This window comes from Pleurodeles waltl, chromosome 4_1, assembly GCF_031143425.1.
Source record: "Pleurodeles waltl isolate 20211129_DDA chromosome 4_1, aPleWal1.hap1.20221129, whole genome shotgun sequence".
NCBI lineage: Eukaryota > Metazoa > Chordata > Amphibia > Caudata > Salamandridae > Pleurodeles > Pleurodeles waltl.
The window spans coordinates 810,109,478-810,136,955 of record NC_090442.1 but is presented as its reverse complement, the minus strand read 5'-3'; the positions used below and the strand labels follow the sequence as shown (position 1 = coordinate 810,136,955).

The 27,478-nt window shown below is 44.8% G+C and overlaps 1 protein-coding gene across 1 annotated transcript in view; it reads left to right on the top strand.

Annotated features, from left to right (window-relative positions):
- CFAP54 (cilia and flagella associated protein 54) overlaps positions 1-27,478 on the top strand; it is a 1,075,777-nt gene that overhangs the window by 7,656 nt on the left and 1,040,643 nt on the right. The window contains exon 2 of the mRNA XM_069229529.1: positions 21,754-21,859. Coding sequence (XP_069085630.1) covers positions 21,754-21,859 — 106 coding nt within the window. The remainder of the gene's footprint in view (positions 1-21,753; positions 21,860-27,478) is intronic.

Below are 27,478 nucleotides of genomic sequence, written 5' to 3'. Positions count from 1 at the left end.
GGTGGACTATTTTACCTGTTGGGTGAGATATTCCAGACATTATGGCATTAAGCTGAGCAACTGACATAAGATACACAGGATTCCACCAAAATGCAGGATTAGATCTTCCTTTTTAGGTGGAGCCTAAACAGCGTTTGTGCTCTTGCTTAGTGATCTGTTAGAGATGGTTTGTGAGGTTCACCTCCACGCAGTCATTGACATTTGTGTATGCCAGTGTCCTTTAAAAATCCTTGCTTGCTACTGGGTAATCTTACCTTGTGTTCCACCTTTTTTTAGGTAGAGCGTAAGCATTCGACCTGATGTATACTTAAGTATACGTATACTGTGAATTAAAGTTTTTTTTGTTTGTTGGTTGCAGTGTCATTTAAAAATTCTTGTTCGCTAGTGGTCAGTTCTGCCTTTTTCTCCCTCCTTTTTCTGTTTCAGAGCAGTGACCAACTACTGTATTTTTCAACTTTGCTTTTTTTATCTGTTGCTGTGACCGACTATTTGTTTTACATTTCTTTGGTGGTCCCCTTTCACTGTGAATATGTGCATGTTTTAGGCTGGTAGCTGCCTGCGTTTTATTGCAGCATTCCCTTCCTCCCACCTCCTCCTATATCGCTGACATTTGTTTTCGCTTTATTCCAGTGCTGTCCTCGTACCCAGCTCCTAAAATAAGCTTATTTTACTAAACAAACGGCTCATGAAATAAGCTTATTTTACTAAACAAACACCGCCTACCCTTGTATCGCATTGCAAAGAGTCTCTCTCTTTCCAGGGCCCCTCCCTGCCAGCACTCATGACATCACACACAGGGTATTGCTTATCTCCTTTATTGGGGCTATAAAACTTCTCCGGCTGCTCTGCTAACTTGATTAGAGCTTGGTTGAAAAACAAGTCAAAAATGCTTGTTGTATTTATTACTCTTAATTACTGTTAGGAAGGCATATATATTTTCTCTGGCCATCCTATAAATCAATAGAAATTCACTCACTATTCGATGACCGAAACGTGCAATAGGCCTCCCATTACTAATTTCCCTAAACAATTGTGAGAATAAATAGGAATTGCAGGAGATCTTCACAACTTGCAACGGAATGCGGTCAAATTATGAAGCAGTTTGTGCAAATGGATCAAGGTAGCTCTGTCCAACTGTGGTTTCATGAGAATCCAACAAAGACAACACCATTCCAAGTGCGATGTTGTGAATATCACTAATTGTTACACTGAAAATCTAAATATGGGCTTTGGGAAGTCACTTAAAGTATAGATATTAGCTGTTTCTCTATTTTTGGCTTTTGTTTACAGGTTGCAATGCAGTATATCAACTGGAAGGAGCTATTGCCATGCAAACTGATTTTTTGCTCTCTAGTTTACTAAACAGAATTGTACGTTGGATTTCGAAGCACTCTGGGTTTGTCAGTTTTGTCTTGGAAAAACACTCACTATAGAAGTGCTAATATTGTTTTTTGACACCGCTGTATCATATTCGACCCAAATTTAAACAAAAATCATTTGCAAACTTATTTTGTGTCCGAAACAAAACATGATTGACGCCGGGACTGCTGTGCAGCAATGGAAAACCAAATGATGTGGCAGGATTGAGTACATTATACAGCAATGAAAGGCAAATAGTTTGCCATTTTGCAGTAAAGGCAAATTTTAACACACATTCTGTGACATTATTATCCGCTTATTTTGACACACAACCCACATTGATACAAAAAGAACCAGTTTTTAGTAAAAAAAAAAAAAAATACAGACCTTTCTAAAGAAGGGAAGCTCTATACTTTCAGCAGAGTGTGGCCAAGTAGTTGTTCACAGGTGATAATGTGGTGCTCTCATGGTGGCGTCGTGCGACAATGATGTTTGGCAGCTGTCTGCAAGGCTTTAATGTAGGACTAACCTTACATTTCAGGTACTGAAGGTAATTGTTTTGGAGCATCAATGCAACAAACACGTTTGTGTGTTAATTAACTGTTATCACTCTTTATATAGTAGAGGTGGGTGAGCCGCAGAAAATTCAAGCCAGAGTCGATCCTGCTGCTGGCTCAGCTTGAGGTACTGTTGGAACCTCAACCCCACAACGAGCTGAGCTTTACTGTGGCTTCTGCCTGCCACCTTCTCACTACTCTCATGCACAAAGATGCAAAAACAAAGCATTAACATTTGAGATAACAAGGAAAGACAAATTGCCATTTAGTGTCTGATTTGTATGAGAGGAAATTAGAAAACCTGGACTAATTGTGGCTTCCTCACTTAACCAAATTGTGTGATCTTAGGAAAATATTTTATTTTGTCTATCCTCCTTTTTTTCACTATCACATACCTATTGTATTTGAATTCATAGATTAGAACTGTCTTTCCTCTTAGTTCACGAATGGCACTGTCATCTGGGTGGGGGCGGAAGCAGGAATAGTTCTAAGCTCATGTTTAAAATCCTTCATTTTTAATAAGTACTTCTCAGTGCAGTGCTGTAATGTGACCTATTAATGTCAAAGCTTCCGCATGTTAAAAATAATGTTTTTTTTTAATTTTGCAGAGGTTTTATCATAAATTACGTGATATTTGTTGTATGGTTTACATTGTAAACATTTTATCAGCTCTCTTACATAGTAAATTTGTAAGTATGTATTAGCTGAGGATAAAATTCCAAAGTTGTTAGGAACAGAGTTGGTTGGATTTTTGCCCCACCAGCTCCCGTGACTTTTTTCACAGAACTGTTGTATACCAGTATTTGCCCTCATATATTTATTTACTCCTGACAAGTTTGGTGCAGGTTCATCAGAGTGCGATGTAAAAGTTATAGCAAGGGTTCCAAAATATTGTATTTCTTCCCCATGAAAGTTGTCATATGTGACTTTTTGAAAAACGTAGAACTAGAATAGTTGAGTAAAATAAACAAAAATGTCCAGAATATTGGGGGTTATTACAACTTTGGAGGAGGTGTTAATCCGTCCCAAAAGTGACGGTAAAGTGGCGGATATACCACCAGCCGTATTACGAGTCCATTATATCCTATGGAACTCGTAATACGGCTGGTGGTATATCCGTCACTTTACCGTCACTTTTGGGACGGATTAACACCTCCTCCAAAGTTGTAATAACCCCCATAGTGTCATAGGAGTTCTAACTGCTTGGACCATTACCAGCCCATCTCTAAGACCTACACCATACCTAAAATTCTTTCAGGTATGCCCAGTAGAATTATTGATTGTTAGGATTTGCAAACTCTCCTTACACTGGATATTGTGACCAGTTTGTAAGCCCCTCCATAAAAGTCATATTCTTTGACATTGAATGTTATGAATATATTTGTGTCACACTCCTATTTCTTGGTTTTGGAAAAGAGGTAACGTGTGACAATATAATTTTGTAAAATGCCAATTGTTCAATTGAACCAGATATGTATTTGATCTGTACAAATATCAGCTGAGTCGCAGTTAGCATAACAGTTGATCATTTCGGACACTCAGTGGATCACATTATTTCCATCTCTATGGGACATTTTCGTATGTGTCTTATTTAATATGTAAAACTGTTTTAATACCCTGTATTCTTACGTGCTGATCCATTGTGAAAACCACTCTAACATTTTACAATACAGGGAAGAAAAATAACACATCTTCCGCTCACTGGAGTATTTCTTAGGTCGAGCGTGCAAGCGCTCTGGCCTGTTGTAATATATCTGTGGGCTTTTAACCACGCCCATCACTATCACTCTTTCATGGGCTTGCCTTTCAAAAATCCTTTATCGTTGGTGAATGCGTTACTTTTGTCCCTCCTGGGGGCAGTTTTGTCACTGCTTTGGCCATCGACCCTGTTACATGGATAATTGCACGTTTGCCGATACGCTTGACTGCAAGCAAGCTTCCTTTATCCTTTTGTATCTTTCCTTCGCTCTCATGCTCATGGCGGCTGTGGCGCTTTGAATCGGCTTGCTTATGTCAACTGTCCAGTTAGGAATTTCTCATGCTAATAGCTCTAACTCGAGCAAACGCAAGACCCATTGCATTGCAAATGCTTGTTTTTTTTTGTCTCCTCTCAGGAGATCGGACCAACTATTATCTAACTGCACTGCTCTTACCATATTAAGATGTTAAGAGACTACTTTGATCTTTCATCTGGAGCACTGGAGAGAAGTGCTTGTCTTTCCGAGCTCTGCTGTGAACAGGGCTGTAAACCTCATCTGGCCACATTTGCTGTGCATTCAAAGACTGAGATAATGTTGCTTGTAATTCCTTCCCATCTCCCAGTGCTTAGATGTTTTTCAGCCTCACTCAGCCTGCATCTCAAGACCCAGCTGTGGGCACCAGAACGGGCTTCATGTTGAAAATCCTAACTGCATATTTCCAAGACAGCAGTTAGCTACAAAGTTGTGCCAGATGTGTGTTCCTGGTGCTGGCACAACTATTTAATAACAATCTATGCCTCCTTTGGCAGATGGTGCTCTTTCGTCAAGTCATGACTCTTAGTGGCATAGACCATACACGATCATGACTGCTCAGATTCCTGGCCATCCCCCGTGCCATGTTCATTATGCTGGGTGAGCTCTGCCACATCCTCTCTCAAAACCAATCGTCCTTTCTTGGGTTTTTGTAAAGGGGCCACGGATGTTACACTCATTACTTTCAATAGTGGCATCTGCTGTACCATAAACTGTGGCACTGCTCTGTTTATGCTATCTGCTGCATTTGACTTGAAAATTGCATCCCTGCATCTCTTATGCTTCGCACGTTACCGGGTGATTGATGGCTATTTGGCTGGCAGCTAGGACAGATTGTGGTGGGTGGAGAGGAACAGATGCCCACTGGCTGCAGGGGCTTGGTGACCAATGAAGTTCATTCAGAACAAAAGCACGTTCAGGGCAGGGTCCTCTCTCAGGGGAGCCCTCTGTGACTGTCTCCTGGTGTACTGAGGTAATGCGATAAATGAATAGTAGCCATCACAGGCTCGAGCTGAACATTGCATCCATGTTGCCAGCCGTCCAAGAGGCAGTCCATGTTTGAGAGGCACTTATTTAACCCTCCCCAAGGCTTTCCAATTTCTTTTTTTTTTTTAGTTTTGCCCCAAGATTTGCATCCTTCGTTAGCTCCAGCCTCTGGATGCTGGAGGCTTTCATTTGTGTACACAGACTTAAGTGCCGGTGACCTTTTCATGCGAGAATCCACCCCTCTATGTTCGCTTTGCTCATGCGCACATGGAGACCGGTGGGAGCAAAAAGCACATAGAAGCAGAGGAGTCTCTTACCCAGCATTTTTTTTGCGGTTTTATATAGCACGAACTCAACCCGTAGGTAATGGAGCCCTTTACATGAACACCAGATATGACACACAAGGACACATTAATTTTTCGTAGACACAGGGAGATTAAGTTATTTGCCCAGAATCACAGGATGATGAGCCGACGTCAAGCCCCGAACCTGCTTCCCCAGCTATTAAGTCAGCAACTCTGGCAGTTACATGTTCTTTTAGAAAAGCTATTTTTCCATTTCAGTTTCTTGTGATAGATCCCTAGTGAACCATGATATCCATGAATGAATGAGCGTTCTTGAAGAGAGTATGCAGTTTAAAAGACTTAAATAAAACAAATGCATAAGTTGCAATTCTGCAACAGTCATATAATGTAAATGCTTTTTAAAAATGTATTATACACCTTTTCTGTTTCTAACCTGACCTTATTAATTTCAGTTTGATCTACAAATGAAATGTGTTTCTTTTCTCTGTCATCAAAAGCTGCTCCCACTGGGACTGCACCATTTGTTTCTTGGCCTCTATTGAAAAGCACTGTGTAGGCTGGTAAAAAATGGCTGAGGTGGCAACCCTAGATCCCAACCTTTGACTTCTGGGGTAACATGTGATATGCCAGTGCTTCTTACTCATCTATTGGTAGACTATCTGTTGCTTACTGGTACAACCACCTTGGCCCCAACACAGAAATGTTTGCTGTCAGGCACTTGGTGGGCCTATCTATATTCACAAGAAAACCATGCATAGGTTGGAATGGCTGGATCACTGACAGTGACTTGCAGATGAACTATTATTTTTAGATTGAAGTAGTCCGTACACCGAGCAGCAGCCAAGACACTCTGAGATGACCAGGTTTTCTTTGCTCTTCTCTAATTCAAATGTTATTTTTCACTAGCACTTGAAGCCAAGACTATTTGTGATGGAGCAAAGCGGTCAGTACAATTTCTGGCACCTCTTATATGCAAGCACAAGGTCAATCATCAAAGTTCAAGAGGTTTGTCGAGCACATGGCAACATAATAAAGAAAAACAGATGCCTAGCAGCTATGGTGTATGATTAACTTTATTTACATTTTCTCAATCCCTCCTTTTGCCATTGTGAGGCAAGTTTGAACGTCATTCAGTGTCTATGTTAATGGACATAAGGTCTTTTATCTCCTGCTCAAGGGACAGCATAGCCGTGTGTTGAGGAGGGCGAACAGGCCAGGGGGCAATGGATGCCATACTGCAACCGCACAATGCAGGTAGGCACTGTGCACAAAGACAACAGGTGAGAAATACAGCAGCAAGCATAAAAAGGAATATTAGTATCTTCCAGCCCCATTGTGAAATCAAGCCCCAAAACCAGTCGGTCAAGGACCATGTTCCTTCGTCTTGGTGTATTGTGGAAGCTATCATATGCAACCTTTGAATAGCTTTATACACTGAAGGGGCATTGTCTGGTATATAAATGCAGCAGCTCGATCCGATCAAAGTACAAACTCCACCACGGTCTGCCAAGATAATGTCAAGAACCATTCTGTTTTGAAGAGTAACAAGGCGGTCAGCAGCGAGCTCTGCAGTGATGTTACTCAGAGCTCCTGCTGTTTCATTTATTGTTGCTTCCACGACTCGTGTGAGATGTCTGATATCCCTACTGTTCATCATAGGGCCCAAAAATGGAAGGACTCCTTTAAAGTAGTCCAATGCTTCTTGTGCTGAGGTATCTTCTGCAGATATTACCCCTCTCCGAGTCCTGTGGTGTTGAGGGCCAGCTGTGTAAGTTGGTGGTAGTAACCAAGCAATGTCACATGTGCCGGTCCAGGTGGGTACCAAGGAGGTGTAGGCATTATTACCACAAACAAAATACGAGTTTCGTGATAGTATCATGGTAGGCCAATTAGTTCCATTCAATATTACTGTAGCATTACAGTTACTGGCACCTACACTTCTATTACCACTTTTCTGAAAACAAAGTGGAGCCTTGACCTGTGTTACAAAAAATCTTTGGCCAATCCGGGGTGTGGTATTAAAGGATAAAAAATATATGTCAGTAGACCTATTTCGTCGGTCAGCATATTCTGACTTTTCTTCCTTTGTTCCATAAACTCTCGTTCCAGTGGGCCAGCATAACCGGTATAGGTGGGCGACCAATAGTCCGGAATTAGTAGCATCCATTGAGGTAGCCCAAATGGCTGATAGTTCATACCAGGCGCTGCAGGAGCCATCAAAAGAAAAAGGGAATGAAATATATGGCAACCTTCTTTGCACGGAACTCGGTAGCAAGCCACATATCCAACAATGTGTTCTATTTACAGCCAGCTGATGTTGATGTAACATAGATATGAAGGTATTGTTTTCATATTCCTTACGGCGACCTTCCTCATGGGGTGGTAAGGAAACATGGCTGTGTTCTGGAGGCAGTGGCGTAGTTGGTGAGACCTCTGAGTCAGAATCATGTATTACCCACCCAATGCAAGACAGAAGTACCAAAAATAGTATTGTTATGGTGAGACAAGCGATACGTGGGCCTAATAGTCTTTTTAAATTACTTATTTTCTTCTTTTTCCTCTTGTCTTCTTGTAGAACATCCATTTCTCTTTATTGCTTGTCCCACTAGCAGTTCAGTCCAACCTTAGGTGCTGCCCGTGACTGGTGATTGCTTCACTGTGGGGTGATTCCAGCAGTCCTATTGACACACTCTGGTCCGCCCGACAGTCAAAATCACGGCCCTGCAGCTATCGTCAGACTTAATACAGGGGACAAGCAATCAGTTCATTGCTCATTTTCTTATTTTCATGGGCAGAAATCGTATCTTGTGGACTGTGGTATGGTATGGTCAGGAAATAATTGTTCAGTGTGACCTAAATCTGAGGGAACCTCCTGCAGCACACTGTCGTTCTGTTTTTTATCACTCCGCGTAGTGTTGGTGAAATGGTCCTCAGTCGTCGGGTGGTCACCAATTTTTATTTCATCAGAGGGTACGAGTAGGGGTACTTTCTTACTGTGGGATGCATGTATCCAATTCTTAGCTCCCTCGACTTTAACTGCTGTTCGAGTAGCAAGAAGGACCTGTCGCGGACCTTTCCATCGAGGTTAGACTCTTTTTCCGCTGGAAATTCTTTGTGAGGACCCAGTCTCCAGGTAGTATCTTGTGGCCTGGATCAGTGGATACAGATGGAAGTGCTTCACGCACCTGTTGGTGAATAGAACGCAAAGAATTAGTGAGTTCATTTAAATAGTCCATCAAAACAGGATGTTCTAGTTCTGAGTACTTGTGAGGTCGAGGGACCCCCCAGACATTTGCTGGTCTACCCATCACTATCTCATGGGGTGACAACCCTGATCTAGTGTGAGGCGTCATCCTGACAGACATTAAAGCCAGGGGCAATGCGTCCGGCCACCGTGTACCGCGTTTTGCGCATATTTTTGACATCTTCTATTTAAGTGTGCCATTATATTTTTCAACTAGTCCTGCTGACTGGCGGTGGTTAGCTGCATGAAACTTCTGGCGGAGGCCCAACCCTTCACACACCCTTTTCATCACCTGCCCTACAAAATGACTCCCATTATCTGACCAGACACACCTTGGGACCCCAAAACGTGGGAAGAACTCCTTCAGAAGTACCTTTGCGGTGGTAAGGGCAGTATTATCTTTATTAGGGTAAGCTTCTACCCACTTACTAAACATACAGACCACAACTAGGACATATTTCAAGTTATTACACCTTTCCATCTCAATATAATCCATTTGTAGTACTTCAAAGGGATACGTTGGTGGGGAAAAATGCCCAGTGGGGACTGAGGCACCCTTCCCTATGTTATGTTGTAAACAAATCATGCAGGATTGAACCAGTTGGTCAGCTACTCTTCTGATATTTTTATTAGACCAAACCGGATCAAGCAAATCACAGATGCTTTTCGCACTAATGTGTGCAGGACCATGGGCCATAGTCACTACTGGCAGAACAAATGCATTGGGTAACATCCATCTTTCCCTCTGTGACAGATCTGTCCAGCACAGCGTATTTTCATCTAACTTGCCCTTCCCTTCTTCCCATTCCTTTCTCTCCTGTTCTCGCCTCATCCTGTATCTTCCTGACACTCTCTACCGTGTTCCCAAATATTTCATGGGGATGAACCTTCTCTGTACTATCTACCACATACATGTGTCCTGTCTTTGCATACGCTGTATCTTTTGCTGTTTGATCGGCTAGCCCTGTCCAGTTTCATCTGTCACCTTTTTGTGTGCACCCCACTTCATGATAGCCATTGTTTTGGGCAATGCCAGGGCAGAAAGTAAGTTAGGTATAAGAGTCCCATGTTGAATACAGTACGTGTCCCATGTGAAGTGAGGAATCCTCGTTCTGCCCACAAGCGACCAAAATTGTGTGCTACGCCAAATGCATACTGACTGTCCGTGAAAACATTCACATTAAGTCCTTTACTTAACTCACAGGCTCATGTTAGAGCTATTAATTCTGCGGCCTGAGCCGAGTTATGTGGTATTCTAGCTGTTTCAACTACAGTGGTAGCTGTTGTAACTGCATAGGCTGCAGAGGTAGTGCCATCGGGTAGTTTGATGCATGAGCCATCTACGTATAATACGCCATCAGGGTCTCTCAGTGGAGTGTCCTGTAAGTCCACTCTCCCTTTTGTTTCATCCTCCGTCCGGAGAATGCAGTCATGTATGTCATCATAAGAATCTTCAGTTTTTTCAATAATTGGCAATAAAGTGGCAGGATTGAGCGTGTTGCACCTTTTTAATGTTATATGACTAGCTAAAAGTGTCAGTTCATAAGTAGTTAATCGTGCATTAGTAAGATGCTGTGTTTTTGTTTTGTTTAATAGTGCGTCAACAGTGTGTGGGACCAACAGGGTGAGGGGTGAATCCATGACTATCCTGGCTGACTGGCGCACTGCGACCGCTGCAGCGGCTACTCCCCGTAGACAGCTCGGGAGTGCACGGGCCACTGGATCCAGTAGGGCTGAAAAATAAGCACAGGGGCGTTGTTTGCCGCCATGCTCTTGGGTTAACACTGATAGTGAACATCCATTTCTCTCGCTCACATATAACTGAAAATCTTTACGATAATCAGGCGTACCCAGTACAGGTGCTGTGCAGAGTGTATTTTTCAATTCATCAAAACCAGACTGAAAATCATCATTCCATTCAATTTTTTCAGGACAATCTTTGTGGGTGAGATGCAAAAACGGTTTTATCAAAAGAGAATAATTAGGAATCCATTGACGACAGAAGGAGGTAATACCTATAAAGGCCCTAACCTCTCTCTGTGTCCTCGGAACCAGTATGTCTCGTATAGCTTGTATTCTCTCAGCCATTAACGTACGTCCCTCCTTAGACAGGAGGTGTCCTAGGTATATAACCTCCTGTCTACAATATTGCAATTTAGAGAGGGAGACCTTATGGTGATGGTGTGCAAGATGTTTCAATAAGGCTACAGTATCTGTTTTACAATTTTGTTCTGAAGTGGATGCTATTAAAAGGTCATCCACATATTGAACCAGCGTCGAGGACCAAGGAAAAACAAGGGCATCTAATTGACCCGTGAGGGCCTGGCTAAAAATACTAGGCGATTCAGTATAGCCTTGTGGAGCGCGACAGAACCCGAACCTGCGACCACCCAGTGAAAACCCAAAGATGTGTCTACTATCTGGAAGAATGGGAATGCTAAAGAATGCATTCTTAAGATCGATAACAGAGAACCAAGTAGCAGAGGCAGGTATCGTTGTTAATAATGTCGTAATGTCAGGAACAACAGGGAACTGGGGTATTACAATCTTATTGACCGCCCGTAAATCAATAACAAATCGGAGTCCTGGAGACGCGGTGCCATCAGATAATTTTTTATGAACAGGAAGGACAGGACTGTTACAATCATTACCACGCGTTTCTTCAATGACACCCAAATCAATCAACTGGGTCACAATATTTTTGAGTTGTTGTTCAATGTGTTGGGATAATTTGTATTGGGGAAGACGAGGCAATTTGGCATTGGCTTTCAAGTGTATGACATACGGTAGTATGTCCAAACATCCAACATCGTCCTTATGTGTGGCCCATAAAATGTCTGGCAAATCTCGAAGTTCGGGTGGAAGTGGTTTTGGCAAAAATTGTGACGGGGAAATATTTGGACCTAGAGTGACATGAACTCCATCTGGAGAGCAATAAATGGTGGTGTACAATTTCATTAATAGGTCCAAACCCAATAAATTCTCACTACAGGCCGAAGTAAGAATGAGAGGGGAGCAAATGGTGTAAGGACCTATAGCAACATGCAGCGGCTGGGAGACGGGGTTAGCCACCGGAACACCAGAAAAACCCATAGATACGTTAATATTGCCAGACAGAGGGACCCCTTGGACCTCTTCCTGTTTAACAGAACTTTTGGTGGCCCCAGTATCTACCAAAAAATCATGTGGAGTACCGTCTAATTGTACCTCAACGTGAGGGCCATTCTGCCTAACAGGAATAGAAACTGGTCCCACCCCCCCTCTGTCGAAGGCTGTCCTAGTCAAAGGAGGACCCATGACCTTCATACGCATCATAGTTGTCATTAAAATATTGACGCTGGGATGAAGCATCAAAATAATTCGGGCGGGGGGTACTGTGGGACCGTGGAGGGGCCTGCTGGCGGGGTCTGTCTGCAGGACCAGACCTACCGCGTGGTCTGTAGTCCTGTTGCGGTGGGGGCATGGGGCTGCCTGTGGAGTTGTCCTTATTGGGGCAGTCATTCTTCCAGTGGCCCTCCTGCTTGCAATAGGCGCACTGATTGTAGGAGAGGGAAGAACAGGGAGGGCGTTGGGACTGCCTTCTGTCATTGGGAGGTCCTTGTGACCTTTATCTGGACTGCTGTTGACGGGGCTGAGGGTAGGCCTGCTGAAATAACACCTTTGTTTTCAACTCCTTTGCTTTTTTCTCGTTCTTTTCTTGTTCTTCTATCTCCCTGTTCTCATAATATTGGGCCATTGTCAGTATTCCAGTGGCAGTAGAGACTGGCCACGTACTTTCACACAATTTCAATTTTCCCTTTATGTCTGGTAATAAATTGTCCACGAATTTGTCAACAAAGAGTCTTATCCCCCCTTCAGTAGTCATGTCTTGGCCGCTGTAATCAGAAAAGACACCCTCAAAGCTTGTATAAAAGTCTGAAACACCCTCATCCTTTTTCTGTTTACAGGCGGCCAATTTATCCCAATTTATCCTGTGTGGTGCAAGTATGGTCTTCATTAAATCCAAAATACGCAGTGGGAGAGCCAATATAAGTGGGTCTGGTTTCGCTCCCCCAACCCTGTCTCTTTCTGCTGCTTGCAATTGGTCCCATGTGCCCCCTAGTTCAGCATGGTCGTGCCTCCGTACTTTTGACCATACTTCCTGCGGGACTACTGCTGCCATTAACATGTCAATATCGGACAACGTCATAGTACATGATTCAAGAATTTGTTGCAATTCTTTATAATATCCTGCAGGGTTCTTATGGGGGTCCGGTAAGGCGGCTTTTAGGGTATATGTTTCAGATCTTTTCCATGGGGTGTGTACCCACATTTGTTGAAAATGCCCTGCGGTAATAACTTGGCCAGCGTCATCCGTCACCGGTTCTCGACAAACCGGCGGAACCTCTCTCATGGATGCCCTTATAGAAGGGCTACATGTCCACAGGCGGTCCCTATATACAAGAAGAGTAACAACATAAACATGTAGACCAGAACCAAACGGCAGCCCAGTAGAGGCGCGTTTTCGGAGGTCCACCAGTCCAGCGGGAGCTGAGGAACCATCATCCTCATATTCTTGTATTATAATGTTGCACATAAGGGTGGCTGCATGTAACTGAACTAAACTATCCCATTGTTTCATAGTGTGGACAATGTCCCTGACCCCATAGTCATTCCAATTAGTCATCCACCTCCGTGTCATTTCTTCAATGACATCTTCCTCTTGTGAATTACAGAACAAGTGTCCGCGCAGGGTACGCTTTCGCTGGGTCATGGGACGGGGGGTATGTGTGGTGTTTAAACAGGAGTCAGGGGTGGGCCAAACGGGGGCCAGTCGAGGGGTGGGTACAGTCGGGCGGGGTGTATCCTCTATAGGTCTGATGACAGGGGTGGTGGTGGGTGGCGGAGCACTCGCCTGAGATCCAACCGGGGGTGGTACAATAGGGTCACCTGGTGCAGGTTGAGGATGTAGTGTAGGATATATTGGTGGTGTATATAACGGGGGTTTATCTAACATATCGTTTAAAATGGGGTCTTCGTCTTGTGGCTTATCCACTACTGTCCTGGAAGGGTAACACTTAAGAGTTTGTAAGTGAAGCCTTCGGTCACGTTCTAAAATTTTCTGTTGATGTTCAGCTACGTCAGAGTCATATACCTTTTCAGTCACCGTCCTGGTCTTATGTCTCTGTAATTCTTTCTCTGCCTTCCTACGTCTTTGGTCTGCTTCTTTCTGCCAAGTCCGTAGTGAATCAAACATCCCTGGTCTACTTTTTGTCACAAACAAACGTTCCTGTAAATAGTCTAAGTTATCTTTATCAAATGTCCCGTGAATAGGCCATTGTAAATCAGAACTACCTTTGGTTCTTTTTCTCCATATATCAGACCAGATAATCGGACCTATGCCATATTTAACATATATATCATGATTCGGAGTCCCGGCCGGAGGAGCGGGCATGTTTCCTCCAGGCGGGAAGACAACAACACAATTTCCTGCAACAACTGAACGCTGGCATTCTTCCCGTATTTTTTTTAAAACAAATTCTTACACCAGTGGTTTGAATACACCAAATGAGTGCCAAATATGCCTTTTGCTTCCTATATACTTAAATGACAACTAAGGTCAGTCTTACCACTGACGTCGATCTTTGCAAAGAGCGATAGAAACCGTACAATACTCACAGACCTATTTTTAGACAGGAATCTTTCAATTCCCGTCCTTACCTGACACTTCTGTTATAGTCCAACAGTTGGGGACTCCAGTAGTTCACAGAAAACAGAGACCCGAATTCAGACAGCGCCAGGAGAAGTCGAGCCGGCTGGAAGACACACAGTGGAGATCCGCAGGTCCACGACAGAGAACGAAGCTCAGAATCTGGTGTGGGGTGCCTCCCTTGGAAATCCAATCGTGAGTCCTCCGTCACCTGGTCGGTCCCCTGGATGCCTGACTCGGGTCCCTGTTCGGGCGCCAACTGAGGAACCAGGAAAGATTTGACCCCCACCCGGGGTCTCCTTCCCAGCGGTGGAGGGACACCCTTTATGTCCTCAGTGTCAATTTAGCAGAGAGTTCACAAATCAGACGGAGTCACCAACTGGAGGAATAAAGAGAAGTTTATTACATGGATTATAGCTCGAGCTAATACAAAGTCCCAGGACAGTCAAGTGACTATCCTACGGAGGCTGCCCCTTCACTCTGGGGCACCCAACCTTATATACACACAAAACTGCTTAGTCAGAGGATAACTCCACCCCTAGAGTATTCAAGGTCCTCTACGGCCTTCAGAATATTTCAGGGATACACGTGTGGTGGGAGAAGGTACAGATACAGCTGGCAGGAGGTGGCAACGACCTGTACAAACTTGTTCTGGCAGTTACTGATTAAGCACGACAATTCTCGGAACTGTAATTGGAAAAAGTAAATGGCAGCGATAAGCAGATTGCAGCCCAAGGCTGTGAGCACAAGGTCAATCATCAAAGTTCAAGAGGTTTGTCGAGCACATGGCAACATAATAAAGAAAAACAGATGCCTAGCAGCTATGGTGTATGATTAACTTTATGTACATTTTCTCAGGGCTGACTGCTGTAAAGCCCTTCATTTCCATTGTGGTCTATGGCAGTATTCACTATAGGCCAGTGATGCTTTTAGTGTCATGGTTTCGGGCATCGGAGACTTTATCCCTGAGTGAGGGCACCCATCCGTCATTCACAGGCATTGATCCCACCCTTTCCCGTTCGTCACGCAGTAGGAGTGAATGCCAGCATGAGTAACTTGGTGCCTTGCCTTTGGTAATGCTAAGAATTGTAATGCTAATCTTGAGTTATTTATATTGAGCTGTGACCCTTTGTCACCTTAACCACCCCCACTGTGACACGCCGGGCGGGAGATGCAAACAAGCCTTGGCAGCTGCAAGAGACGCAGTGCACAGGGGTACTGTCCTGTGTGGGAAGGGAAGGGCTTACCTCCACCAAAGTTGGACAGCTGGCAGAGATGACCAAGAGGATTAATCCAGACCACCACCCATGATGCAGTAGATCCACGTACCTCAGGCTGAGAGGAGATCCACGCAGCCGGTCACCATTGCAATTGGTGCCTGCAGATGCAGGGTAATGACTCCTTCACTCCAAGGGAGATTCTTTCTTCCCTCTTGTGCAGACTTAAGACTTGCCACCCTCAGAGGATGCACAGCCGGGGAAATGTTGCAGAAGCTGGAAGGAGCCGTGGAAACAATGTTGCGAGCAGAGACTTTGTCATGGATGCAGATTGTCGGTTCCTGGAGGGTCCAGTCGTGGTTCCACTGGCTAGAAGTTGAAGTAGAGGTTGCAGAGGAGCCCTTTTGGAATCTTGCAAGCTGAATCTGAGGACCCACCCAGGAGATAGCCCTGAAAGGGGGATTGGTCCCCTAGCCAGGTGACCACCTATAAGGAAGGGGCTCTGACATCACCTGCCTGACCTGGCAACTCAGATGCTCCCAGAAGTCCCTGCCAACCTTGGATTCAAGATGACAGAACCCAGGGACCTTCTGGAGGAGCTCTGGGCACCACCCCTGCTGTGGTGAGGAACAGGGAAGTGGTCACTCCCCTTTCCGTTGTCCAGTTTCACACCAGAGCAGGGACTGGAGGTCCCTGAACCTTGTAGACTGGTTTATGCATGGAGGACATCAAATGTGTCCATCAAGGCATACCAGTGGCTTGAGGAGGCTACACCCAAGCCATGTAACACCTGTTTCCAAAGGGAGAGGGTGTTACCCCCCTTCTCCCAAAGGAAATCCTTTGTTCTACCTCCCTGGGCCTGAGCTGTTCAAGCAGCAGGGAGGCAGAAACCTGCCTGAGGGGTGACATCAGCTTGGGCTGCCTGGGGAAACCCTAGTAGGCTGGTAGGAGCAATGCTGGGGGTCCTCCAAGGAGCCCCCAGAGTGCATGAAATCATACTTCCAATACTGGCAAAAGTATTAGGGCATGATTCTGACATGCTTGATACTAAACATACCTAGTTTCAGAGTTACCATGATGTAGCTGGATATAGGTAGTGACCTAAGTCCAGTACACACATAAAATGGCGTCCCAGCACTCTCAAAGTCCACGGAAATGGCATTGGAGTTCGTGGGGGCACCTTTGCTAGTGCAGGGGTGCCCCCACACCCAGGTAGTTGCACCCTGCCCTCTGGGCTAGGCGGGGCTGCCATCGGGGTGACTTACAGTGACCTGGTGCAGTGACCTGTAGTGAAAACGTGTGCATGCACCGTTTCACGCAGGCTGGAATTGCAGACCTGCAGATCATTTTGCATAATGCATGCTGCAGTCTATGAGGATCTCCTCGTACCCCAATGCCCTGGGAACCGGGGTACCATATATTAGGGACTTACATGGGGCACCAGTATGCCAAATGTGGGGTGAAAATGGTACAAGTTAGAAGGGAGAGAGGATAATCACTGGGGTCCTGGTTAGCAGGATCCCAGTGAACACAGTCAAATACACTGACAACAGGCAGAAAATGGGGGTAACCATGCCAAGAAAGAGGGTACTTTCCTACAGTGGTTGAGATGGTAAAATAAGGGAGATGCAAGGAAGTGCATTCAGGCGAGAGTGAAAAGAGGGTGCTGAAGAGGAAAAGAGAGGAGGTTGAAAATGTGCAGATGGATGAGATGTGCAGAGAAAAGGAATTACATATCCAACATAAAGCACACATAAATGAAGGCCATACTTCTTTCACAGGCCTCAATATTTAATCTGTAGACTTTCAATTTCAGAATTGAAACATTTCCTATATTAATTATTTGTAACAAATCATTGTTGTTTCTCATTTATCTCAAACAGATAACCATTGTCAAAGCCAATAGGACTGACACGTTTTAGGTGTGTGTCAGTTGTATTTCTGGATATAATAACATCTCAGAGAGAAACCAAAATCCAGGTCTGCTGGCAGACTAAGGGAATCACAGAAACTTATTTTAGATGTCCCTTTTAGAGAGCCCTTAAGTTTTTCATCCCACTAAAAGACCTGTCTGCACATATTTCTGTATGACTGGTTGCAGTCAGCAGCTGTGGGTGCTTCCTGATGCCTGGTTAGAACATTGTCTTCCAAAGTTGATGCTGCATGCAGTGCAAGACACTGAGCACACACACACTTGAAAGGGCCTAAAGTTGTTGCGCTGTACAATTTGCACATTAAAATAACTGTTGAATTTATTATTGCAGTAATATATGGGGCAGTTTTTAATGTGTTTAATATTTCAAGGCTATGCATTTGCGCTACTTTATAAACCTTGCTTTCTTACTAAATTCATTTGCTTTCAAATGCACCATTTGTCCATCTTTTTTCAATTTATTTTCTTGGGAGGAGGGCCCACCCTGTATCCCACATTTGTCCATTAGGCTTGCTTGCTTCACTCGCTACATAAAAATCATACCCAACTTTTATGCCACACCACTTTCAAATATCAACAGCCACCACTGCCCTACAGTCCTCTTTTCTAACGGGAAAGAGGAGAGAATTTTAGTTAGTTTATTTTGGTGGCATGCACAAGCTTGGTACCGCTGGGGTCTGTTTTGTATTAGTCATGATAAAGAGAAAGAAATACAAGGGCTAGGATAGGCTTTTTGCCAGAGGGGGTGATGGGAGGGGCAATCCAAGAAGGAATGTGCTGTGTGTGTTAGTGATAACAGCTTGTTTACAGGTAATAAGTAGTCACTGTCAGCCTGGGGCTCCTCTGGAACTCTGTTCCTATAATCCGGTAGTTAGCATTGCGACCGAAGAGTGCCCTCTCCCTGTGGCAGGAAAGCTACACGATAATGCTGTGATTTAGCAGAGGCGCAACAGGTGCAGTGACATCGGGGCTCAAGGGTCCGAAAGGTCCATTTCTCCTTAAATATTGCTGTGTTTTCTGCCAAACGGGGAGATAGGACCTATTTTCCCACCATGCATTAGGACCCATGGATACCTTGCTATGCTACTACGACTTAGTGCTGGAATTGGCGACAGGGATGCGAGCCCAGGGCTTTAAGTTGGCCGTATCCCTCCAGGTCTCAGATCCTGTAATATTTTAGAACGGGTAGTGTAACTGGTCCCTATCGGGCCTTATATTCATCTCTAACTTTACTGGAAATAACACTGACGATTTTTGAACAATTAATGCAATAAATGTTCAGGTAATCCATGTCAGTGATTTAGTTCTCGTTTAAATTTCACACTTTACTGAATCTTGCAGTCCATTAGTGTTAGCTATTGCCAGCACGTTTTGTTTCTGTAAATGTTTTTGTTCGTTCAGCATGTGCCTCGTCTATAGTGGATGCTTTGAAATGACTAGCCTCCAGGTTTTTATAACGGTCACGATTAAGAGGCCTAAAGTTGAGGTTGAAGGAAGTGTGAGTCAGAGTGTCAAAAAGGTGTTAAAAATACATGGGAGTCCAATCTTTGCTCAAACGCGCACATAGCCAACCAATCTCGAAACCAATAGCCCAGGCTGGTTGTAGGTAGGTGTATGTCAGTTGCTGTGTTATCATATTTGGATGCAACAAGAGAAAGTTCAGAGAGACACACAATGCAAATCACAGGAATTTAGTTTACATGGTTAAGCAACGCCTACACCTACACAGACCACGCCCCTTTTAGAGACCCTCCATTTTTTTCATTCCACTTAAGGGCCTGGGCGAGCCAGCAACTGCACAAACTGGGGTGTTGCTGAGGTTTGACGAGCGCCGTTTCCTTGCACTACAAAGCAGGAGCAGGGTCTATGCTTCCAACCTTTAGGGGAGTACATTTTATTGAGTTTAACCACACAGGTGCTTCAGTGCACCAAAATCACCAGGGTAGCAAGTGACATCACATGACATGAGACCTTTGTGCAGACACTTGTATATTTATTTTAAAATCAATCTATATCAATATCTGGGGAGCAACATCTTAATGCATTGAGCGATAACAGGTGCAAGAGCCAATTATAACACTGAGCCAAAGCTGAAGCACACGTGATTTTAACTTGTCGCCGGTGTCTCGTGCAACTACATAACGGTAGATATTTCCACACCTGCAACTAAATTATGCCTTCCCAGTACCAGTGTCCTGCCGTCCTTGCCAGTGTTGGCGGGGTGTGTGACTGGCAGCAGCCCCTGGGAGATACGCTTGGAGACAACAGCAGTTAGTCACACCTGAGCAGCACCATGCCTGCCCTTGGCTGCCAGCCAGCTCAAACAGAGGGCGCTAAAGTGATTTTATGTGTTCACAAAGTTATTGCAATCCCGGACATGATGCCTTGACTTTTTTATTGCCCAAATCAATAACGATTAGGAAGAGCTTCCTACACGATTTGATAACTTGGTTTATAGGATAGAGATTAAGGAACAATAACTGACAGTTTGAAAAGTACACGTTGCCGATGTATGAAGAAAAAAGGTTGCTTAAATAAAGGCCGTTTTCTGTAGTCTGACCTGCTTTTTTACCATACGTAGGTCCACATATATTACATTTATACTGGGTGCTCCCGTTTGTTTTGTAATGTGGCTATGCATCTCATAATCCGAAATTTTAAAGTAATATTTAACATATTTTGTGTGCTTTTCTTAAATACACATTTAATTAGATGCATTGCAATTGGTACACAAACCCTCCTTTGGATTTCCATATTTTTCAATGTCCCTCAAAATAGCTTGTAACCTTTGGCAACTCTCCCTTGAAGAGTCAGTCACGAGAGGAGAACTGAGGTTTGCCTTAATTCCCTGTGATAGTGTGACCATTCAACTCGAGGGGCACGGTGAAGGTCACTTGCATTGACAGTCTGAAACCACAAACTGCCCACATTCATGTGACAAATGTGTGTACTGCCATCTGAGTCATCACTAGGTAGGCCCTTGGAAGGCAACTCTAGAATCAGAAGATGAAGATGGAAAACTGATCCGGAGGTGTGGGTGGGGGGTTGCTGATTGGGAGAGAGGAAATTGGGTGACAGTGAAACAAACTATGTGGGAGGCAAAATCTCTTCCATTTCGTCTGCCATCCTTACACTCTGTTTTGATTTGGTGAATTATTAATTTAAGGGAGTTTTATATTTTGTTGGGATATAGCGTTTGAATAAGGCAATCTTTTAATGGTCTGGCTGGACAGCACAGCTGTCGCCAGACAATTATGTGATCATCACTAGAAAGGGGCTTTGGCTCCACCCACATGGGATCCAGGAGTATATGTTTTGATTGGGCAGGAGTTGTGTGCGTCCACAAAAATAATGCCTAATCTCAATGCAGATGTGATCATTTTGTTTATTTATCCAGGTGCCAACGATTGAAGATTCAGTGGCACACAGATGATACTGGAGTGCTATTTAGGGGCAAAACCGTATGTAGTATAGTGTCATTGACACTATTTGCGACTCGCAAGGGGGTCTCAAATGCCCACCTCATGATTATTCATGAGGTAGGTGGCAATTTGCAACCCCGTTGGGAATGGCGGCCCTCACAGGGATGGTGGCCTGCTGGAGACAGCAGACCACCATGTCTGTGACTGCTTTTAAATAAAGCAGTTTATTTTCTTGTAATGCAGCCTGTTTTCCTCAAAACAATCATACATGGGACTGCGAGTCGCATTTAGGAAGGGAACATCCTTCTTAATTGCGAGTCGCAATCCCGCTTTTCGATTAGGTAAAAAGTTTACCGAATCACAAAACTGGGTTTGTACATGGGGAAGTGCTTTTTGCACATTGCAAAACCGCCAGATTTGCTGTTTGCGACGTGCAAAAAGCTCAGTACCTGTGGCCCAAAGTGTCTTAAATACCTGGCTATTTTATGTTGCTTTTCTCTTGAAGCAGCACACATGGGAGGTGGGCATTCATTAACCTACATAGATTTTTAGGTCTGGCTCGGCTATGCAACTCGCACCTGACCTTTTAACTTACACCATTATTAGTCTATATTTCTTTGCTCCCACACTAATACATGTCTAGTCCTATGTGCTTTACTTGTTCACATTACCATACAGCATTCCTTTAAAGCAGTTCAATTGGCATTGCCAGTGCTTATTTTGATTTAAAAGTATGACGGAATAAAGGAGTGGTTAATATTAGTTAAATACTAAATTTCTGTTATAGTAGTAAAATAGTCTCTTAAAAGTAGAAAAGTTGTATTGCTGGTCGGCTCCTGACTCCTGCTTGTGACTCACCGAGTCTCACAAAATGACCACTTTGCTGTTTAACTGAAAACAATATACGAAGCATTTTGCTTTGTAAACTAAGTCCTGCAAAAATCTGTTTGTTTTTAAATTATGTTACACAAAATGTTGAATATGTTAGTGACTTTAGCATTTTGAATATATTTTCCCCATTCTATCAGAGCCAGCACTTTGTTCAATATTTGGAACAAATATAAAACACGCCTGCCAGCTTTGTACTACTATGAAAAACTTCTGAAAGTTGGAGACGAGCTAACTCAAATCAAGGTAAGTAAATTAAATAAGAATGTGTTTTTTTTATTTGCCTCCAAAAACACTTGTATGTGTTTGAACACTTCCCTGAGTTTGGCTTCCTTGATCAGTGATGTTTAAGGGGCCCATGATTCATAGTTACTGTATAGACAAGCTCAACCGCTGAGGCTTCGACCCAGAGGAGACTGATCACATGAACTAGCAAAAGCATCTTAAATTCGACAGGTTATACAATTGGTCACTGTTCCAAAGCAGCAGAACAGGATCATTTTTGTGGAAGCCTCTTTTTTAATTTCCCATTGTTTTATGTTGTGCAAAGATCTTTTTTTCGGATGCCAACAAAGGACCCTCCTGGATTCATACAAAGGAAACCTCATGCACACTAGAGGTACCATCCACGCATAGTTAGGATACACTGGAACCAACCCTCTGCATAATCACAGTGTCCTTGAATTTGATTGCCTTTAATTCATTTGTCGCCTCAAGTATGTTTGATAGCCGTGTCTGCTCTTAGCTAATCTGGTGTATCTTTAACATTTTTAGATTTTCCCTTTGTCTTACTAAGTCTGTGTTGCACGTTGTTCCTGTGTTCTGTGCCATTGGTTAAGGAAGGAGAACTCTGTACATCATTGTGGGTTTCATTATGCTTTCCGTATCACCTGCTCGTGCTGCTTCAGAACCTGCACCTTTCAGGAGTCTTAGAGCCTGGTGTCGAGCTGCAGCAGTCTTTTGCATGTGCGAAGGCATAAACTCAGTAGTGGGCTATGGACTGTATGCTGAGAGTTCCCTTCAGGTATGTATGCAGTATATAAAGAATGGGAGCCTGGCTTGGAATCAGGAGGTAACATTCTTATCTGACAGGCAAAGCCTGATATAGCTGACATCTCCCTGTGTGCAGCAGGATAGCATTAGGATCTGATGTGATTGATGTTTGGAACTGCCACCTAACGAAACGTGAGCATAAGAGGCTAGGCTGCGGTTAAACTGATAGAAGATTGGTGGAATGGGAAGATGGCGTCACCAGATACCTTTGATATGAATCATGGACCCACCATAAATGTAAGATCACTTCAGTTTCCTGATAGCTTAATGTTCCATTAAGAGCTCAAATAAGGAAACAAAAAATGTACTGATGTCACTATCAGGGGCGTTGCTTCAGTGGTAGTGTTTGGGGTGCTATACCTCCCTAATAAATGCATGTTCTTCTAAATAGTTGGGTACAGGTGATTTCAGCAGTCGGGTATGGTGAGGTGTCTGTCGGATTTCAACAGTAATTTGTACATAGAAACAGAAAGAAAACGCTCGCACTTTCTTTATCTCTGTTTTGAAAGCCTTTAACAAGGTTAGTTATATTACAAAATAATGTTTTCTCTGTCTCTTACCCCTACCAATCAACATTCGTCTCTCACAGCCCCTTTAGCCCCTTTCATGCGCCCTGCTTGTCATATAATTTAACATTAAATGCCAGCGCCATTGTTTGGAAATCTGAAGCTCACCCCCCCCCTCTCTACCCCACCCCCCAAATCTTACCGACCGAGCTACGCCCCTGGTCACTAGGTCCCTCTCACATAGGCAATCCTCTATCATATCCCCACCCCTCCCCACCCGCTGCCTACAATCCATTTGCAAGCCTTTTATTTTCTTACTGCCTGGAGTTGCCACAGTCGGCACCTAGTCTACATCTTACCAAATATTTTTTTAACGAAAGTGACCATGTAAAAGTTAGATTCACACAGCTTTCGTTAATTTTCAAGTTCTTTGTTTTCTTTGTCAATATTTCTCTTCTTTTTTGAATTATTGGTAGTAACACATATAGGGGGTCATTCTGACCCTGGCGGTCACCGACCGCCAGGGCCAACGACCGCGGAAGCACCGCCAACAGGCTGGCGGTGCTTCCTGGGCCATTCTGACCGCGGCGGTAAAGCCGCGGTCAGAAAAGGGGAACCGGCGGTTTCCCGCCGGTTTACCCCTGGCCCAGGGAATCCTCCATGGCGGCGCTGCTTGCAGCGCCGCCATGGGTATTCCGACCCCCTTCCCGCCATCCTGTTCCTGGTGGTTTTTACCACCAGGAACAGGATGGCGGGAACGGGTGTCATGGGGCCCCTGGGGGCCCCTGCACTGCCCATGCTACAGGCATGGGCAGTGCAGGGGCCCCCTAACAAGGCCCCACAAAGATTTTCAGTGTCTGCTTTGCAGACACTGAAAATCGCAACGGGTGCCACTGCACCCGTCGCACCCCTGCAAATCCGCCGGCTCCATTCGGAGCCGGCTTCCTCTTTGCAGGGCCTTTCCCGCTGGGCCGGCGGGCGATCTCTTGGAGATCGCCCGCCGGCCCAGCGGGAAAGTCAGCGGTGCGGTCTTTTGGCGGTCTCCACCCGCCGGGGTCGGAATGACCCCCATAGTGTAACATAGAATGCTCTGACAGATATCCTATGCATCAGCCCTCTTGAAGCTATAGTCATGGGATGGTCCAAAGGTCATGCAGGGTCTCTGCATGAGAATGCCACCCAAACAGGAAATACTTAATTATCTCATTTGCATAGATTGTTATGAAAGGGTGGTGGTGGAGGGCTTTTGTTGAAATCGTCAAGGAAAATGTAATAGCCAAAATCATGTAAAAATCCTTTTGCGGGAGGAAATTGCACAAATCAATTTGGATAACTTGGTGCTTTCTTGTTAATTACACAAAAACTCCTGTGGCGACACTTCCCCAGTCGGTCGTTTCTTGAAAATACGAGTTTCCTATGGCAACCCATTTTACCAGTGGGAATGCACCATCTAACAGTGGAAACTCTCAGTATTTGTTTGTTGATTGGGAGCAGTGGGCTGTGAAAAAGGCTAGAGGATGATGTTAGTGAACTGGAACAAATGCAGATACAAGCATTAACATGGAAAGCTGATAGGAAGTCAAAGGAATGCTTATTGTTAGTAACAAACAAGTGCAGATAAAATTATACACATATGTACTCAAAGTTCTTCACCTCGTTTTTTATCATTGTTCCTGAACTGTAGGGTATTTATAAGCGTAAAGGTTATAATTATTAATAAGGCAAACATATTTGAAATATGAATAGTTATAGACAGTGCTTAATATGTAAAGTACCTGGGTCCACCCTTTACCTCAAAAGCCCTCTCCTGACACTTGGGAACATTAGAGTTGCCGAATACCAAGGCTACTCAGTGTTGATCACACCGCCTTAGTCTTTCTCACTTTTGCAGGTTTTTTTTTATCCCTGCTTTTTCCCTTTGTCACTGTTTTTCTACCATTCCTTCCTACCTCCCCTTGTGAAAACATAATCTTGTATTCCTATTGCTTTAACTGCCGCATTCCCTTGCATCTGCATACCACAACGTCCATTGATATATGTTATAATCAAATGTGAATGTTCTTTTTTTATTAGCATTTAGTACCATTTAGCCTTAGGATGCTTGCTAAGCTTCATGACTCTATTAGTCCTAGCTGCCAGTTTATTTGCACATTTTGTGCCTATCTTATTAAAGCTCGGACTCACTTTCGATGTTGGCAATCAGAAGCGTGATTTTAGGAAATGTATGATGTCAGCAGTGTGTTCATATGCTCTTAATATCGAGAAAACCGCACATTTTCTCAAGGAGAAAATCCTGACACCTGCCCTTTAGATCAGGTTGACTGAAAGTAACAACTTTCTTTCATCTCGGTATACTTATAGCCTTCTGTTGGGTGAAATTGTATAAAAACAGTTCGAATTAACTTGCATTTTCGTGTTACATGCTTCAAACGGTTGTTTTGGATGAGAGCTCTGCTCGGTTGAAATGACAATTATATCTCGATTGTTTGCTGTGCTACATATTGTTTCTGCATGCAGGACTTTTGGCTTTCCGACATGTTCAATTTTAGCATCCCCCTTTTTGCCTTTCTTTGTCTTCTTCTGGGTCAAAGTTTAATGAATAATATGTTCTGATGGATACAACTACCTGTGGATTCCTCACCTAATGAATACTCCCATGGCGCCAGCATTCGACGGAAATCTTCTTACTAGTCTCTGCACGTCGACGAGGACGTCACTCTAGCCCACGCGACGCCGTCTGACGTCATACAGGCAATAAGAGGTCCTCGACGACGTGCGGACGTCAGTTCCCTTTTTTCCGTGCATTCGAAACGGTTATCTTCGAGGGAGCAACTGTTACTTTTGTGGTTACAGTGTATTTTTGCTGCGTAGTCTTTCGCTGTGGTAATAATGTCGCAGAGAAAGTCTGGATTCAAGCCTTGTCGTGAGTGTGGAGGCAAGATGTCGGTAACGGATCCTCATTCCGATTGCCTTTGGTGTTTGAGCTCCGACCACGACGTCTCGACTTGTGATTCATGCCAGCACATGAATCCGAAGGCCCTCAAAGAACGTGAGGCGAAGCTGTTTATGGCAAAATCGAAGGAGAAGCATCACAAGAAGTCTTCTTCTCCAAGACATCGGCTTCATCGAGACTCCCGGCGCCGTAGAGAATCACGGCGTCATTCGAAGGAGACTCGTTCCAGGTCTTCGGATCGGCGCCGAAGGACATGGGAGATTAGTCCCACGGTTACGCCGCATCCTTCGACGCCGTTGCCCTCTCCGGCGTCTCCAACTTCACCTGGACAGGCGTCGGTGATTGAGGTATTGGAGCCTCAGGTGTTTTCTCCGGCGCAGACGTCGAGGCCAGCGTCGGGGTCGCCTCCGAGACAGGCACCTCAGTATCCGGCTTTTCCCACCCCTGGAGCCGTTAGTTCCGCATTCTTGAATGCGATGTATGCCATGTTCCAACAGATGGCTCCAGGGGGTGCTCCGGCTGGGCCTTTGGCCTTTTCTTTGGGTGATCCTGCGTCTCTTCGGCCGGCACCCTTTATGCCCTTTCTCCCTTTTGGGAACGTGGGCTCGGCGCCAGTGTCGGCGCCGGTGGCCGCTCCGGTGGCTTCAGAAGGATTGGCCCCGGGGATTTCCATCCCGTCGACGTCGGGATTTCGGCCTGTGACTCCGGTGGGTCCATCTGCTTCAGCTGCTCTTTCGTCGGCGCCGAAGTTACCTGTGGCGCCGGACGCGGCATCGGTGGCTTCTGAAGATCAGCGCCGATCTTCGACTTCGGCGGAGGCATTGTCGACTCCGCGTATTGAACAACGACTTCATTCGAGGAGACGTGCTCTCCGTGTATTAGAGGAGCAGGAGTACCAACGAGCCCTGGAGGAAGGAGAGCTAGAGGTCTCGGGTGATGGGCTGCGTGGTCTGGAGTCGGCCAGTGGGCTGGACACTTCCCCTGAGTGGGATCTTTCGTCCCCGGGAGAATATACTGAGGAGGCTGCTTCCTTTCATGCAGTGGTACGGAAGGCAGCTAGTTTTTTGGACCTGCCTTTGCCGGTGGTGGAGGCTAAACAAAACCTTTTAACAGAGGTGTTACATCCGGCCTCAGCTGCGGCGGAGCCTCTTTTGCCATTTAATGACGCTCTGCTGGATCCGGTGTTAGAGGTGTGGAAGAGGCCGGCATCTTCCCCAGCAGTTCACAGAGCCGTGGCCAGGAGGTATCGGGCGGCTCCGACTGATCCTGGTTTTCTATCTAGGCACCCTACGCCGGAGAGCTTGGTGGTGCAGGCCTCCTGTTCATCCAAGTCAGCGCCTGGTTCTTTCCCGA